Source organism: Lygodium microphyllum, chromosome 24 (assembly GCF_053477565.2).
Source record: "Lygodium microphyllum isolate KBCC chromosome 24, Lygodium_microphyllum_v1.1.10, whole genome shotgun sequence".
Classification (NCBI taxonomy): domain Eukaryota; kingdom Viridiplantae; phylum Streptophyta; class Polypodiopsida; order Schizaeales; family Lygodiaceae; genus Lygodium; species Lygodium microphyllum.
In genome coordinates, this window is record NC_141158.1 from 71,698,229 (window position 1) to 71,715,253 (window position 17,025).

Here is a 17,025-nt window from a genome sequence, read left to right on the forward strand (position 1 = left end):
AAGGCCAAGAGTCAAGACACTCTAGACAAACAATGTGTTTGAAGACTTATGAGCACTCATGAATCCATTGCGCACGGTCCTCTTGAGGCTGGACAAGAGACTGCATAGTACCACATAGATTAGCTAGGATCTACAACTAGACCCCTAGGCTATGAGAAGGATAGAGAGACAATATGGCAAAAGCACCAGCAGGGTGGTCATAGATTGGATGATGGCCCTTTTTACAGAGGAGCTAGAGAAGGCACTTCTGGCACTGTCTCAAGCATCCAAGAGAAGATGGATTGGATAGGTCCTTTTTGAGCTACTCGCATTTTATCAACACAAGACTCATCTCCACTCTCAAGGATATTATGGCATTGGGGATCACGCCAAAGAGTTTTCTTGAAGGACTAATTCACCTCATTCCCAAAGGAAGAGGAGACAAATTGGAGATCACACAATGCAGGTTGATCACTTTGCCTGGTGCTACCTACAAGATCCATGCAAAGGTCATCAGTCTCAGACTAGCCCCATTGATGTCAGACCTAGACATGTTTTGTTCAAGAGCACAACATCTGGAACAAGATCAACCTTCTCCTTTAATGGTGGACATGTTATGTCACTAATAAAGGGAGCCAGCATATGGACCTCTCATAGAGGGCTGCAATCTGCAATTGTCTAGCTTTATGCTTCCAATACTTGACTTTCAAGGCTACTGCATTAACTCAGCTTTGTTGAAGAGTAATGATTAATCACTAGGTAGATGAGCAATCTCCGGAGTCCCGATATGTGAAGGGAACAAAGCTTTTTCTATAATCAAGATCCTGGAGTTTATTTCTAATGAAAATATTATCAGCAGGGGATGAATGTATCATAGAGTGGGCAGTGGAATCTTTCAAAGAACTCACATGAAATCAGTTAAAATATACATGATGCTCATGTGTCTCGATCTCCATGTTTTCCCATCTCAAAATTATGGTCACTCTTAGACAGTGAAAGGAGACTCAGAATTTCTCTGACGTACATGGAGTAGAACAAAAGAGCACCCAGTTGCAACTGAAGTTCAGGGAGTGACTACAGTCTAACAGAGGTTCAGCCTGCTGCTGGAGGGATGGAGGTTCAAGCTGTACTTAAAATCTTACAGCGCTATAAAGCAGCATCATCTTACAGGAGTTACTCTTATTTCCATTCATGAACATCTGTATTAGCTGCTGGATAATGTGAATAGGATTGATTTATCACATGATGGCCATGCTTGTATTGTTGTGTATTTGCAGTAGAGATATGAACTAGTTTTCAATTGACATATGACTGAAGCAGGGTTGCATTCCATGCGCGTACAGTTCGTTTCATATGGTACTGCAAGTTTTCAATTGACATATGGGTGAAGCAGGGTTGCATTCCATGCGTGTACAATTCATTTCATATGGTACCAAACCATGCATCCATTTCATACCATATGGTACAATTGTCGTGCATTTGAATTCTACAAAAAAGAGACTGTTTAAAAGGTCCGTTAGTGCATTTTTTGGAATTTTGCCCATTTTCTTGGGCTGTTACACATTCAAGCTTCTCTTCTCTCACACTCACACTCCTGTCAAAGGATGACGTACCAGCGAGACAGTAGGGTTTGTGGGGAGGAACACGGAGTGAACTCGGCAAACGTGGAGTAAGGAAGAGAAGAGAGAAGAAACTCTAATAAATGGAATGATGAAGTTCCGAATCATGGAGTGAATGTGATACAAGGGAACAAGGATGCCGTAGCACAGGGAAGATGATGAAGACAGCCACAAATCACGAACCGCAATGTCCTCCTGAAGGGGTGTGAGGGTAGTGGAGAGGCTGGAGAGAAGAGGTGACGGACTGACTGAATCAGCTGTAAGGAATGAATGAGAGAGTGGCCTATAAATAGGCACAGTCGGTCTAGGATGGCGCCCCTTTTTGGGGCTGCAAACCCTAAACGCAAAACGCAAAAACGTAAAAACGCAAACTACGGGTGAAGGGTGAAGGGTTTCTCAACACCTCCCTCTTTCATACTCCTTCCTTTTCTCTTCTCCGTCACCTCAACCCTTCAAAAAATGCAGCCCCCTCCCCCCATCTCACCACACAAATCAGTCTCCATCTTCATCAATCACCCTCTCTTGAGCTCAACTTTCAAGCCACTATCTTCTTCAATCACCCTACTCTTTTTTTTTCGTAAAAGGTAATTGTATTAATTACGAAAAAAGTACAAGATTACATGATTACAGGAGTACAAAAGACACGAGGGCCATAGGCCAACATGTGGGAAATCCCCAGACTAGTATACTAAAAAAGGCTACACCAATCACGGCAAGGATCCAGAGGCAATTGCCAAATGCCAGGAATGCAAATCCTCTCGGGGGAGCAAGTCAGAGTGCCTGATGAGATCTAGCTGCCAATGCAAGAGCCCTTTAAGCCTTGCAATATGTCGCGGTACATTAGAGGCCGAATCAAAGAGAAAAGCATTTCGGGTGGTCCAAATGTGCCAGCATACCCAGTATCTAAAAAAGGGAAATAAGATCTTCATATGTAACGGTGGCGGCGTGGGATACTTTGGGCGCACAAAACCCCAATCGAAAGGAGTCAGTGAGGACCCCACCACTGTGCGCCAGATTTGGGACAAGAGAGACCAGATATTCTTGGCGAGCGGGCAAGAAAGAAAACGATGTCGGGCCGATTCCGCCGTAGTGGTGCAGAAGAAACAATTGCCATTCGAGATTCGACGCTTGAAAAGGGCCGAGGCAAGAGGAAGACCACCCATCATTACCCGCCACAGAAAGACCTTGCATTTGAAAGGTGCCCTATTCTGCCATCCCTCCATCAGCGTTGCCTGCCACCATGACAGTGATTTCCCCAGGCCCCAAACAGTATTAGCTTTCACACCCAGCCATTGGTGATCTTTAATAAGAAGATGATACACCTGATTAGTAGAGGCCTTTTCCAGAGTCAACCGGCCTGCAAGGTCCCAGTCCTGCCAAGGGCGATCCATAGCCAGGGCAGGAAAGGGTTGCCTACCCTGAAGTTCCGACGAAAGCTTCCCCCATAAATTACGATATCCGCGCGGGATCCTGAAAAGTCTCCTAGCAGTCCGAAACGATGCGAGGACATTGCGAGTAGCAAGGGTAGCATCCGCAATCGAAGTCACACCCAAACGGGCCATGCGGTTAAATCTTGGTCTGAGCTGATGTTTATCTTCCCATGAAAGTAATCTGGATACTGCCAACAATTCTAGCTGGAAAGAATTAGTCTGCAAGCAGTCCCCTACAGGATGCCAATGGGTCTTTTGGAGCACCACTTTCCAAGAGCCGACCAAGTGCAGTAATAAAGAGGAAGAGGGACTGGAAAATCGAGAGTCAGCATTAAGGACATGCCACCATGAAGCCCGAAGCCGTGTGTTACCCTGGCGGAGGCCGCTGTCCTCAAGAAAATAACGGGCTATGATGGTCCACGGGTGATGATCCACACACATGACACGAAAAAGAGACCAACGAAGAGCCAGCATATGAGTTTCTGCATCCAAAATAGCTCCACCACCCATGCGCTTAGGGGTACATGCATGTGACCATGAAATCCAGGAAATGCCTCCCTGCAGTGAATCTTTCTTCCATAGCATGAAACGAATGGGATGGGTGAGAGCCTTCAAAGTAGTGGGCGTCCATGGCAGTAGTGGCAGGAAATACGTCAGCATTGGTAGCATAATTGTCTGAGCCACTTTGAGGCGGACATGGAACGGCCAGGCTTGTGACTTCCAATACAAAAACTTCGCGGCCAGTTTTTGTGAAATCCACTCCAACAGGTCCTTTGGCCGTACATCCACCCCCAATGGGTATCCAAGATGCCTGACAATGGAGCCACGGGAAACCACCTGGCCCTGCCAGCCTAACGACTGTAAATCCGGCTCCGTGCAACTGAGAATGGCTGACTTAAAGGCATTGATGCGAAGACCAGAGGCTTGACCAAAGAGCGTCCAAACATCTAATGCCTTGCGAATGTTGTCCCTGTCCGCCTGCAAAATCATAAAGGAGTCATCAGCCAAAGATTGGCTAATGAAGTGCTGCCCCAAAGGAAGAGATAACCCTGCCAGCTAGGCAGAAGCCGCCATGGAGGATAACATTGAAAGGACCGGGTGAGTCGCCAGGGCAAAGAAGAGAGGGCTCAAAGGGCAACCCTGTCTGACCGAGCGTGCAAGGACAAATGGCTCTGTAACCCCACCATTAAGCATCACTCTTGAAGAAGCCTCAGTACTAATGGTGTAGATCAATCGGGACATCCGGATACCAAAGCCCATGGCAGACATAAGATCTGCAAGGAAAGACCAGTCCACACAATCAAACGCCTTTTCCAGGTCCAATTGAATCAAGACCACTTGCTGATTGGAGTGCCGCGCATAGTCAATAGCCATTTGCACATTTAAGATATTATGCAAAATGTTGCGGCCCTTAATGAAACCATACTGGAGAGGGTGCACAATAGCTGGAAGGTGCTTGTGAAGCCTATTTGCCAGCACTTTGGAAAAGATTTTATACATCGCGCCCATCAACGAAATTGGTCTCCAGTGTTGCAGCTTTGATGGCGAAGGGACCTTGGGAATCAGTTTGATAAGGCCTTCTTTCCATGAAGAAGGCATGACCCCTGTTTCCCAAACCTGCTGAAACATGACCACCAATGGCTTTACCAACTGCGTGGCCGAGTGCTCAAAAAATTCATTAGTGAGACCATCCCAACCAGGACTTTTATCCTTAGGCAGGTGCAACAAGACATCCATAACCTCCTCTTCGCAAATATCTGCCTCCAAAGTGGCTTGCATATCAAATGGAACCTGCTGGTGGACCAGATGATAGAAGACCGAGCGGGCATGCGTAACCTGGCTAGACGGCAAGAAAGAGAACCAAAAAGATATACATTCTGTCCAATCGCGACCAAGTGGTTGCATATTGTGCGGAATGAAAAGTGAAACCTGAAACAGAAGGGTGAAGCCACGACCAAAGATCTTGCTTAAGTACGTGCAAAGCAAAGGAGTTCCACACCCGGCTTTCTGGCGTATCCATGACCGAATGCCCTGAGGTGGACTGAGAAGAGTCCACACACATATTGAAATCTCCCATCAAAAACCCCCTACGGCCAAGTGCCATGGAGCCCTGCAAAGTCGACCATAGATCCCGTCGGGATGCGGGATCATTCGGAGCATAGAGTCCCAGCAACCATAAAATCTCTCCTTCAAATAAGACTTCGATTACCAGAAATCGGCCTTGCACATCATTTTTAACAAGAACAGGCTGGTATTTCTCATGGACAATCATCAGCACGCCCGAGTAGTGCTTAGCAGGTGTCCCTGCATAAAACAGACGGAATCCATGGCAATCCACAACTTTTCTTGCCTCACCGTGACTTTTGTGCTCCACTGCACACAATACATCCCACTGGTTCTCATGCAAGACAGACCACATGGTATGTTGCTTATGGCGAGAGCAAATGCCTCGCACATTCCACGTGGCAATCTTCATATATTTTCAAAAAAGGAAGTCAGGAACGAGGCGCCTGTTGCCTCGATTGCACCTTTTCCGCGAGGGCATCCAGGACACCCTCATCCAGAAAATCAGCCAATACTGCAAACGAATTCGGGCGACCTGCTTTAGAGGTAGAAGGGAAATCCACTGCCTTGGGAGTAGGGCGGGGATAACGCCTATCCCAAGGTGTAATCACATTACCTTTTGCATCAAATGTCAGCTTAGCAAGTGGGCCCTTGGGGCCCTCTGAATAGACTTTCCTTGAAGACGGATGACGGGGGGCGGACGGGGCCATAGTACGCGCATCCTGCTGTGAGGTGACCATGTCTTTCCTGCGCGTGTACGTGCGCACGGAATCCAGAGAAGCATGAGGCCCAGGATCTGCCAGGCCTGCGTCCAACTTTTTACCTTTTTTTTGTCGTGCCTCAATCCAGTCAGTGTTAGGAGAATCCAAACCCCGGACCTGTTGTTTGCCTTTATTCATGATAGTAGGTGGCTGAAGGGTCTCCTCTGTCGGGGCATCGAGCACCATGTCATCTTTGGGCTGCACAACCTGCGCCTCCTCAGAAGACGGTTGCCGTTCTGGGCATTCGGCCACAAAATGCCCTAATTTACCACATGAAAAGCAGTGTCCGGCAAAATTGCCCCATTTCAGGCGAAAATGCAAAGGATGCATGCCTGAACAATTGAGGCGAAGCCACGCAGGCCTTTTCCTGGCCGTATCCCATAGCATGCATAAACGGTTTCGGTTCATAGCCCTGAGGCTCGGGGGAACCAGCACTGTGCCCACAACCGCCATCGCGTCCTTCAACAATGGCCAGTATACCGCTGGACAGTTTTCCACTTCCACCCACACCGGGCATTCTCGTTGAAGCAGACGCTGGAAGTCAGCCATAGGGCGCCATGGTACCACATGGACTAAGCGGCGATCAAAGAATAGTGGCAACTTGGACAGGAGCTCAACTCGATGCGATTCCGATTTCAACAGCACCTCATAAAAGCCGCGAGGTCCAAGGAAGATCTCCTCAACACACTCCCCTTGCAGTAAATGGTGCATCCATTGGCGAATATGTGAGAGCACTGGGATCCTGCCGGTGAAAAAAAGTATAACTGCACGGTCATAAAACACCGAGAAGGACCGCAAGACTGATTTTGGGTCCACCGTGGCTTCCAGCACATCATCCGCAGCCGCAGCAGAGAAAGTTTCATTATTATGCTGGACATAATCGCCAAGCAGAGTATTGGCAAAGTCCAGCAGATGTTCCCAGTCAATTTCCTGCGAATCCACAGGTTCAGAGGCAACCTGCGCATAGGAACGGTCCTGCGGACCCATTGGCTCATCTGAAGTATGCTTGGAGCGTTTGCCTGCAGGCGGCAGTTCAGAACCCGGAGGCGGCTCCTCCGTGCATGGCACCATATCCTCCAGCTCCTCTGTATCGGAATCAGGGCCAAGGGCTGCCACCGTCCGGTCGAGAAACTCCATATCCAGGCCAGCCATACTGCTGTCTTCTCGCTTTCGCTCGCTCCCTCACTCTCTCTCTTTCTCTCGCTGTGCAAGTCCCGGAGGGCTCTCTCTCTCTCTGTCTCTCTCTTCTCTCTCTCTCTCCCTCTCTCGCTCTCTCTCTCTGTACAAGAGCAGATCAGATCCCGGAGCTGAGCAGGGTCGCAGTCACGTGCTACCAGGTTAGGGTTCCCTTTTCCCTGTCACGGCACCGCAAGATGCAGAGGGCAGGCACCCGCGGGCAGCAGACGAAGAGCAGAGGGCGGACAGGACAACTGACGAAGGGGCTGAACTCACTCGCTCGCTCGACTCCTCTCTGTCGAGCTCTGTCTCGCTCACGGGCACGCGCAGAGGTATCCAGGCGAAGACGCGTACCTGCGGACGCAGACGCGCAGAGGCCGACGGCGACTGACGTAACGCGGGCAGACGACGAGGGCTCAGGCGACGGTGGCGCAGACGACGGGGGCTCTGACAGGCAACGGGGGCCCAGGCGACGGGGGCTCAGGGGCTCAGCCGACGGGGGCACAGACGAACGGGGCCTGCAGGCGAGGGCGACGCGGCGCAGGCGAAGGCGATGGCGAACAGGTAATAGGGTCGCGAACAGCGAACCGGGTCCCGCAGGCGATGGCGAACGGGGGCACAGGCGATGGCGAATAGGGTCCTGCAGCCGATGGCGAAACGCGAACAGGGGTCCGCAGGCGATGGCGATGGCGACAGGGAGGTCGCGACAGTCAACCAGTCGGCAGGGCCACAATCACCCTACTCTCTCTCTCTCTCTCTCCCTCTCTCTCTCTCTCGTGCCTTCTCTTCCTCCTATCCCTATCCCTTTCTTATGTTCTCTTCCTCTCCTCTCCCTACCCCTCTTCCTCTTCCTCTCTCTCTCTCTCCCTCTGCCTCTCCCTTTCCCAAATCCCTCTTCATGATCTATCTTTAAATTACACATTTTATATGTATGTAGGCTGATTTTATATATGATTTTATGTATATTTTCTTAATGAAAGTACAAAACAATGTATTTCATTTTTAAGATTTGTGTGCATGTTCCATACCATACATATTGACGTACAGAACATATTGTACTAAACGTATGAAACCACCTTGGACTTAAGAAGGCATCAAGTGTCAACATAAGAAGCAGGAACTGGGTTGACAAAATAAAGAAAGGAGAACAAAAAAGCCAGGACTAAGACAGAACTCTTTGCCACAAGATAAAGAAGGCAGAACTAAGAAAACGGAGAACAGGGAAGGAAAACAACTCGAGATTCATGTAATTGCAGATCAAAAGGCAGAGAGTACAGACCCACCAGTGGAACACGATTTTGAATACATGTGAAATGACACCAAATGAAAGGTTTAGTGACAGTATTCTCATAAAGAATGCATACCTGGCCAAGTATCCCACCCATAATTGCACAGACAGGTGGAAGCTCTCTGGCTCCAGCATCCAATAGTCTCTGGAGCAGCTTTTCAGGGACCAAAGACTCAGGCAATTCCTGAAGTTATTCCAGTCAGTGCTTGACAAGACTAAGAACCTACTAGAAAACAGAGTACAGAAAGATAGAGCAGATCAGAGTACAGTATAATACCTGAACTTCACATTGTCTTCTCCGAACCTCTAAGACTGCTGCCAGGTCATTAGGAAAAACTTGACCAGGCAGACGTCCATTGGATTGCTCGAACTCCTCTACAACTGCTCTAGCACAATAAGATCACCCATGATGGTATGAGAGTTTGCAAATACAGATTAACAGTTAGAGGTACAAATTGCAGCCTAATTTATATTATAGTACAACACAGAAGAAATGCCTGGCCAACCAACATACCAGTAAACTTCAATGGAAGTTTTTGGACATGAACAAAAATCTTCTGCTGGCATAGTAACATGGGGCGGGTTTTGAGGATGGGGATGGGGACGGGAGTTGCCATCCCCTATTACCATGAGAGGGGGCTCTAGCATGGGGATGGAACTAGGATGGTGTGGGGAACGGGATGGGACTGGAACGGGAAACTAGAAAATGGCCATCCCTTGTTACTATGTCTCCTAGGCTATGGACCCATTTTTTTTCTTCTCTGTGTGTATCTATGCATAGGGGGATTTTCTTTTTTTTATTATTATTTTTCACCCCCCAAGGGGAGGGGGCCACGGTTTTGGTTGGCGAGGGCTGCATTTGGCTCCATTACCGCGAGCAAGAGAAGAGAGGAGAAGATGGAGAGCTTCTCTTCCCCGGTCCCTCAATCTCACACACTCACTCCCTCGCACTCTCACACTCCCTCTCTCAAGCACAAGCTCAAGCAAGCAAGAATAAGAACAATAAGAAGAAGAAGAAGAGGAGAGCCACTTTTGGCCACACACAAGAATGAGCTTCTCATTCACTTTTTGAACATTATATACATGCCCTCTTTCCCTTTGGCGGTCATTCCCTTTTTACATGGCCGGCCGTGGCCTAGGCCCCTTTTTCCCATTGTCCTCCTATCTTCCTAACCTCCATCCTACCGCCCATCTACCTTTACATATTGCACAGGTGAGAGCCTGGCACTCTTAAAATAAATCGGGGTGCGCCTTGCGCTCTTTTACAAAAGTATTGACTTGCACTTTTTCTTGTGCGCCTTTCTCCTTGATTCAAGACTTTTCTACACTTCTTCTCCATATTTCTCTTGGCGTGCCTTCATCTCCCATTTCACTTTTGCCTTGACCTTATCTTCTGCTTTAGATTTTTCCGATTTTCCACCTTGTTCGTTTGAGGGTTAACAAATGGTTGTGGATTTCTATCAGAGAAAAACTAAAAGTGCGCATCTTGATTATACATTCAGCTATGGAATTAAGTGAAGGAAGTCTTTAAACGATCCTTTGTTGGTTGTTGAGTTGGTTGGGGGGGTTTGGTTGGTGGGGGATAAGTGGATGTGCACGTGGTATTGGTGGTGGTTTTGTGTGTTTGTGTGTGTGTGTGTGTGTGTGGTTATTGGTTTGTATTAGTGAAAACTTGAAAATGTGCATCTTGATTATACCTTTAGCTATGGAATTTAGCAAAGGAAGTCATTTCACAATCCTTTGCTCTTAAAGACAAAAAAGCCTTGCACATTTGAGCTCATATCCACACAGTCCATGCAAGATTGCTCCTCTTTTGTATTTTGTGATGTTTTGGTAATGAAAGCATTCCACGAGGTTCTAACAATAGTTTTGCACTGTTTTTGTGTATTATGTTTCGGTTATGCTTGATGGAAATTTTCAACAAGTATTTAGCAGTGGCATGGTTAAGCAATAGTGGAGTTCTAACCAAAGAACCGTTCTAAAGCACAAACTAAGGATAAACCATAGCTGAATTGCCAAAGGCATCATATAATAAATTGTTGTCCATAAAACCTAGCTGAATACCACTGATAACTTATGATCATCCACTATAAACGAGTAAGGGGTAACCAACCCCTGATGATCATAATCTAATGCAAATATGTGATTTCAGAGCAGCCATGAAAACTATGTTCCATACTCACATAGAATAGTCATTTTTGGGTTCCCCATTGCCATTCACCGATCTCATTTTCCCTTACATGCCTATTGCATGTGACTAAATAGCATAGTATCGAGGAGTTTCGAAAAAGGGAAACGGAAATGGAAAAACTAGAGTTTCAAAGTTTTGGCCAAATTTTGGAAACAAGGAAACGACGTTTCAGATTGTACACTAAAATAAATACGGTATTACGTGGATATGTAAATATATCAATGCCTACAACAATGTGTATCCAAATTTAGCTTGTTCCTCCTTTTGATATGGAAGAAAATTCATGTGCTCTAGTTCCTCTCAACAAGCCTTGAACTACAATCTTGCAAGCGGATATCAATAGCAATGCATTTCTATTCAAATTTAATAGATTAAGGTTGGGTAATTGCTATGACGTTTCAGATTGTACACTAAAATAAATATGGTATTACGTGGATATATAAATATATCAATGCCTACAACAATGTGTATCCAAATTTAGCTTGTTCCTCCTTTTGATGTGGAAAAAAATCCATGTGCTCCAGTTTCTCTCAACAAGCCTTGGCAAGCCACAAAATCAATATTTGCAGCACAATTGCTATATTTCTCCCACTAAGAGACAAGCTAAAGCTGCATCTCTCAAAGCCTACCTGTGGGTCAATCAAAATAAAGAGAATGATTGCGAAATGCCAGCAAATGATCCTCTACTCTCTCCACCATATCTAGAGCATTCCCTCCAAGATGCCTCATATACTCCATGAAGTCCTCCTCCAACTCCTTGCTAGTGTATTGCTCCTCATAGCGCCAAAGCAGATACAAGATATGTGCAACAACATGGATTGGTTTATGAAACCAATCCCATCATGCATTCCACACTACACGAATCTCATCAACCCCTGAGAGCAATGGACAATGGATTATAAATAAAATAAATTAGAAACTTAGAAGTTAGAATAATCATAAATGAGTCATTAACATTAAATAATGACATATGTAAAAGTTAAACAATAACGTATTTGTCTTGGAACAAAAAGCAGTTGTGAAGCAAGGCGTCCTCAATTTTATTCATATACTCATATAGAAGGCCCAAAGTACTCACCTCCATATCATTAATGCACATAGACTGTAAATAGGAGTCAGACTGTTCACCAATGCCTACGCCTCAATCCACTAACTCTCATTGAAAATATTATGCCTAAAAGCAAGTGCCTTTGGATGTGAGCCACTCTTGACATACAATGGTCCATATCAAATTTGAACAGGCCCGTATCAACCTCTCCAATACAATAAATATATAAGCAAATCTAGTGGTGGAGAGCTTCAATAGCTCAAGTGTGCTATTGGCTCAAAACATGCTTATCACGGATATCATCCACCCAAGATATTTACTGCAATGGGATGTATATGGAATCCACAGTATCCTAGAAAACTCCTCAAGTAATATCTCGTAGACACACAATTGCTTCCATTATCTCTCACCACCTGTACCAAATTTTGGACTCCTATATCTATGATGACCTGTCATATGTGCTTCGAAATGAAAGCTCCTTTGCCCACTGCCACTAGACGATGTCAATGGGGTCCTTTTGCACTTGGACCCAATACAAATATGGATGCAGTTCTTTTTCATGCGCCACTAGCACCTTCAATTTGGCTAGCACCACTATGCCCACTAGCCTCTCCTAGCCCCACTTGTGCTTCATTATCTCCATGTGGTATTGGATGAAAATATTCATCCTCTTGTAGCTCAATCCCTATATATTTTCAACGCCAAAGATTGAGACTTACCATTACTTCCGCCGGCACATTTACGCAAGGCACGATATCTTGGTTGGGGATGCACACCAAGTGGTCTTTTACATGGGTTATATGCTCTGATTTCTCCAATCCAAAGTAGTTACACCGCCACTTTTTCCATCCACCAGAGCCCTTGTATCTCTTGATTGCAGTGACGTGCCTCCAAAATGGATCCACCAAAGCCCTTGTATCTCTTGATTGAAGTGATATGCCTCCAAAATGGATCCGGTGCCATGATTAGACAACGGGAATTCGGAGAGAAGTTAAGAATTTAGAAGGAGGAGGAGGAGTATGATGATGATTATAGAGGAGGACAAGGACGAGGACGAGGTGGAGGAGGAGAAACTTGAAAGGAGAAGAACTTAGAAGAAGAAAAAGAAAAGAAGGAAAAAATGAAAAAAGAAAAAAGAGAGGAGGAGCCTAGGAATCGGGAGCTGCAAGAGGTAGAGTCCTGGAGAGTAAAAGACGATTGCGTAGAAGACGAAGGCGAAACTGTTAAAAAACGAAGCGTTTTTGCTCTTGATAATTGGTCTATCCATCCACTCGCAAGGTGTTGAAACGGCATTTCCCCATCTCCGTTTTGGTCCAAAATAGCCACTTCGTTTTGGAGCTGCTGAAATCTCGTTTCGGTGTACTATGCTATATAGCCACATGGAATGGCAATTTGTAGCCATCTCCATTCCGATTCTCTATTCCCATTTTCCATTCCATGTAACTATGCTATGTCCATATACCATATGTATACTGACTAGTACACTAAATAGTCATCCCATGGCAGACATAGTGTCAACAATATTACCTTGGATGCCTTAAATTGTGGCCAGGTTGATGGGGATCTACCTTGCACTAGAAGTGTGAACTAGCATTGCAACGCATTTCCCTTCAAAATGGTGGCTGCCCTTCGAATCTCAGAAGCTTTTGTAAAGTTTCTTTCCGACTAGGCCACTTAAAAATATTGAATGAAAGTCAAGGCTTTCAAACTATCTTGTGCACCACTAAACGGCTACACATCACCGACACGTGGAGGGTAGCACCATGGGTCTCCTTTATGAGCATATAGATAAGATAGGAGAAACTCCCAAAAAGTACAACTTTTTGCGCTTAGACAAGTAACTATTTATTTTGCAAATTGATGTTATATATGTGAAATTTGAATAACCGTTCTTGAATTGACATTTCACATGTTTGTTCAATATTGACATGTTTAGGATTGCTCAAATTATAGTCATGTTCTGCAATCACTTTGGCAAGACTATAAGCTATGAGAGAGTGAGGAGCTAGAGGAGGGATTCATGGAATATATAATTAAGATGAAAGGTGGTGATATGTCCATACTTCAAAGGATTGAGGATGATATCTTAACATTCTGCAATGAGAACTTCAGTTTATCTCATAGTGAGAAAAGTATAGAAATTATACTCCTGCATTGGTAATTTGCAATCCCAAGAATTCTTTATTATACACAATATCATCTATGTAATTAATCATCACTGCATAGTTTGATTCCTATGGCTCTGTTTGTGTTTCTATTTGAATGATGATTTATAGAACCGCATTGCTATACTCTCATAAGACTATAGATGAAGCCCTTTTGTGAGAAAAATTGAAGTACATAGACTCTTTCCCATACAAAGAAAAGAAATAAGCTTACCATTGCTCAATTACATAGATTGATCTTTTGCCACTGCAACCTCCAACTACTTGAGAAAGCATTATTCATCCCAAGCCAATGCGAGAGATTACATTTATGTTTTCCTAATAAGTTATGGACTTTGACTCTTGAATACCAATTCTAAAGATGATAGATATTTTTTTTTCTATGTATTCACAACATCAATATAGAGAAGGTGAAGTTTATCCAAACATCACACAAAAGAAGGAAAACATATGAATGAAATGCTCGCCTTGTATACCTATATGTCCATCGATCATCCATGATGTAGATGCTCTATCACTCTCTTCACCATATCCTATGTGAAGAAGGTGAATGTGATAGGACATAAGATTTCAATGCATGAGGAATCGACGGCTGGTGTCGTACACCATTAGCCTTCCTACGTTTGAGTGCCATATCTCTGGGTTACTAATAGGTGTAGGGCAACATGGCTCCTATAGTCTATGCCAGACTATGGTTGCATCTCAACTCATGAATAAGTAGTTCAAGTCCCAATACTAAGTTTGCTTATACGCTCACCACTTATGACGAGTCAAAGTCCTCATCTGCCTATGAGCCTCACACTTAGTAATAGATCCTACTTCCCTCTCGATCCCAAGATGTCTGCATAGCTCCCTACATTCATCATCATACCATCAATTCTAGGGCATAGTCCCATACCATGCAAAGCCACTAGTGCATTTAGAGTGTGGGAAACTCAGGAGGGAGGTAGAGTGTAGGATGGAGGGGAGTTGAGAGGTGAATGTCCCTAGAGGAGCAATGTGCTCACAAACTCTGAAAGCATGGCATATACATAGTGGTGATATATGTCAAATAGCTCATCTATGAGGTAGAAGGTATTGGGCTGGGTGTAGGCAGTGGTTGGAGCCCGTGGGAGCGAGGAAGAGGATATAGTGAGGGACATGTAGGTGTGGTCTGCTCCAATTGGGCAAGGGGGAATGGTGAAGGATCTTACTAACTCCACCGTCTCAATGGAACTAAGCACATAGTCAGTTGTGCTAGAGCCAGTGGGTTGGAAGCAGGCAAGTGTCCTCCACCATCCCAATATAGATAACAATATGATGCCATGCCCCTACCTCCATTTTTTCTTCTTTTTTTCTGTGGGGGAGAGAGAGAGAGAGATATTCACATAGGAACAACTACAAAAGGAACACATAGATGTAACAGTGTTGATGAAGAGATGGGCTGGTTTCAAGGCCCAAGGACTTTCTTGGGGTTCAAGTTTTTGCTGCACATCCACAAGAAGGAGATAGGCAGCTTATCATGTGTGGTATCTTGATGCCTCTTCTATTTAATCAAACCCTTCAGTTTGAAAAGAATTTTTAACACGAGAGAATGAAACATCTCCACCCATATTGGCTGATACATGATCAAACAAGTTTTGATAACTATCAAATCAAAGTCCGATACTTCTCTCTTCAAAGCCACATGGAACATACTAAAAGTGGCTGACACATGATTGAAAATCTTTTGATGATTATCAAAGCACAGTCTGATACATCTCTCTGAGTAGCCACATGGAACAAACTCAAAGTTGGTCGACATTTTGCAAGCAGTGTACAGAAAGGAGAAACAAAGACTTTGTAGAATACAACATACTTCGCATTGCAAAGAAAAGTTTTGTTGTCTTCTTTGGCAAGGTCCCCCATCTTACTGCAAGTGTCTCCTGCTTAAATGAAAACGAACAAGACTCCAGGTTATATGGTAAACAATGCACAAGACATAGTATTAATGGGTCTTCCATCTTACTGCAAGTGTGTCCTGCTTAAAACAAGCATAAACAACAGGATTACATGCTATATGGAAAACAACGCAGATGACATATCAATTAACAACTGTAGAAACGTGGAATGCCTTACCTCTAGACTAGAAAAGAGTAGCTCTTGTGGGCATACCATCTCTGAATCCTTCATCTAACAGAATAAACAGAAGACACATAGGGATTTTCTAACTAAGCACATTGCTGTATGAACAATTCAAAAAATTTCTTACCACTGTGGAGCAATGATTTGTTAGAGACAATCTACTTGAACATAAGGCATGCATGACATGTAAGAAGTTTTGATTATCACCTTCAATGCATATGCATGCGTCCGTAGATCCACAAACATCTCCCCTAGAGCTCCCCTGCAATCCACTGTATAAAATGCCACTCGATGGGCTCTCTTGCGACAAAGGTTATTCACAGATATCTGTAAATCATAGTCAATAAAAAACCATAAACATCAGAAGGTAACATCAAGAGAAGGTTCTGGAGAATAAATCTCAATAAAGAAGTCAATAAAAACAGTCCTCACCTACCCGATACTTAAGAGATGAACGGCCAACTACTACAGCATCAAAATTATCCAAATACTCTGCAGGCTTGTCTGTCAAGCAACCTGCAGTAAAAGACAGTCAAAAAGTAGCTGATATTATCCAAGAACTCTGCAGGCTTGTCTGTCAAACAACCTGGAGTAAAGTCATGTACAGTCAAAGACTAGCATTAGAAATCTCCAAATAGTGGTTAAAATTTGATTGGCAATGTTCCAAAAGGCAGGACTAATCCACCTTTCTCTACTGAGACATGCACCATGGGATTGAAGTCTTTAAGGGACTCTGCACATATCGTAATGGAATCTTTGTCACTTTCTAGTTGTTCCGCAGGAATTAAAAAAATAGCCGAATCAACTTGCAGTCCACCAGAAGTGTCATCCATCAGGGTCAAGCTTCCAATCCCTGCTAAAACAATATTTTTGCACAACTGCACCAGAGACACAAAAGAGAACATTTTTAGTAAGAGTTCATCAGATTAATCATATACTAAGTTGTCTACACAACTGCTCTCTGCAAGCTTTTCAAAACTAATCAGCACGTATATATTCACTCGATTGAGTCCATGTAAATTTATCTTGCTACCTTTGGCAAAGTCGGATACAATTTGCAAGATGCTCATAAATTTCCATTGATTAAAAAGAAAGATTAATGCTGATGGGTTTTGTGGGTTTGGGCGGGGGGGCCATGTGGTTTGGCGGCTGAAAAGAAAGATATTTTTCTCCACAATTTTCTAATTCTGCCTGCCCTTTT

General features: G+C 44.5%; 1 protein-coding gene across 2 annotated transcripts in view; it reads right to left on the bottom strand.

Moving 5' to 3' along the window:
- The window catches only part of LOC148015232 (SUMO-activating enzyme subunit 1A-like), a 128,753-nt gene that overhangs the window by 23,889 nt on the left and 87,839 nt on the right, over positions 1-17,025 (bottom strand). For both annotated transcript variants that reach the window (XM_087665513.1, XM_087665512.1), the window contains 7 exons: positions 16,510-16,702; positions 16,261-16,340; positions 16,032-16,151; positions 15,819-15,872; positions 15,559-15,625; positions 8,595-8,698; positions 8,394-8,501 (listed from right to left, as the gene is read on the bottom strand). In XM_087665513.1, the coding sequence (XP_087521639.1) occupies positions 8,394-8,501; positions 8,595-8,698; positions 15,559-15,625; positions 15,819-15,872; positions 16,032-16,151; positions 16,261-16,340; positions 16,510-16,702 (726 nt within the window). The remainder of the gene's footprint in view (positions 1-8,393; positions 8,502-8,594; positions 8,699-15,558; positions 15,626-15,818; positions 15,873-16,031; positions 16,152-16,260; positions 16,341-16,509; positions 16,703-17,025) is intronic.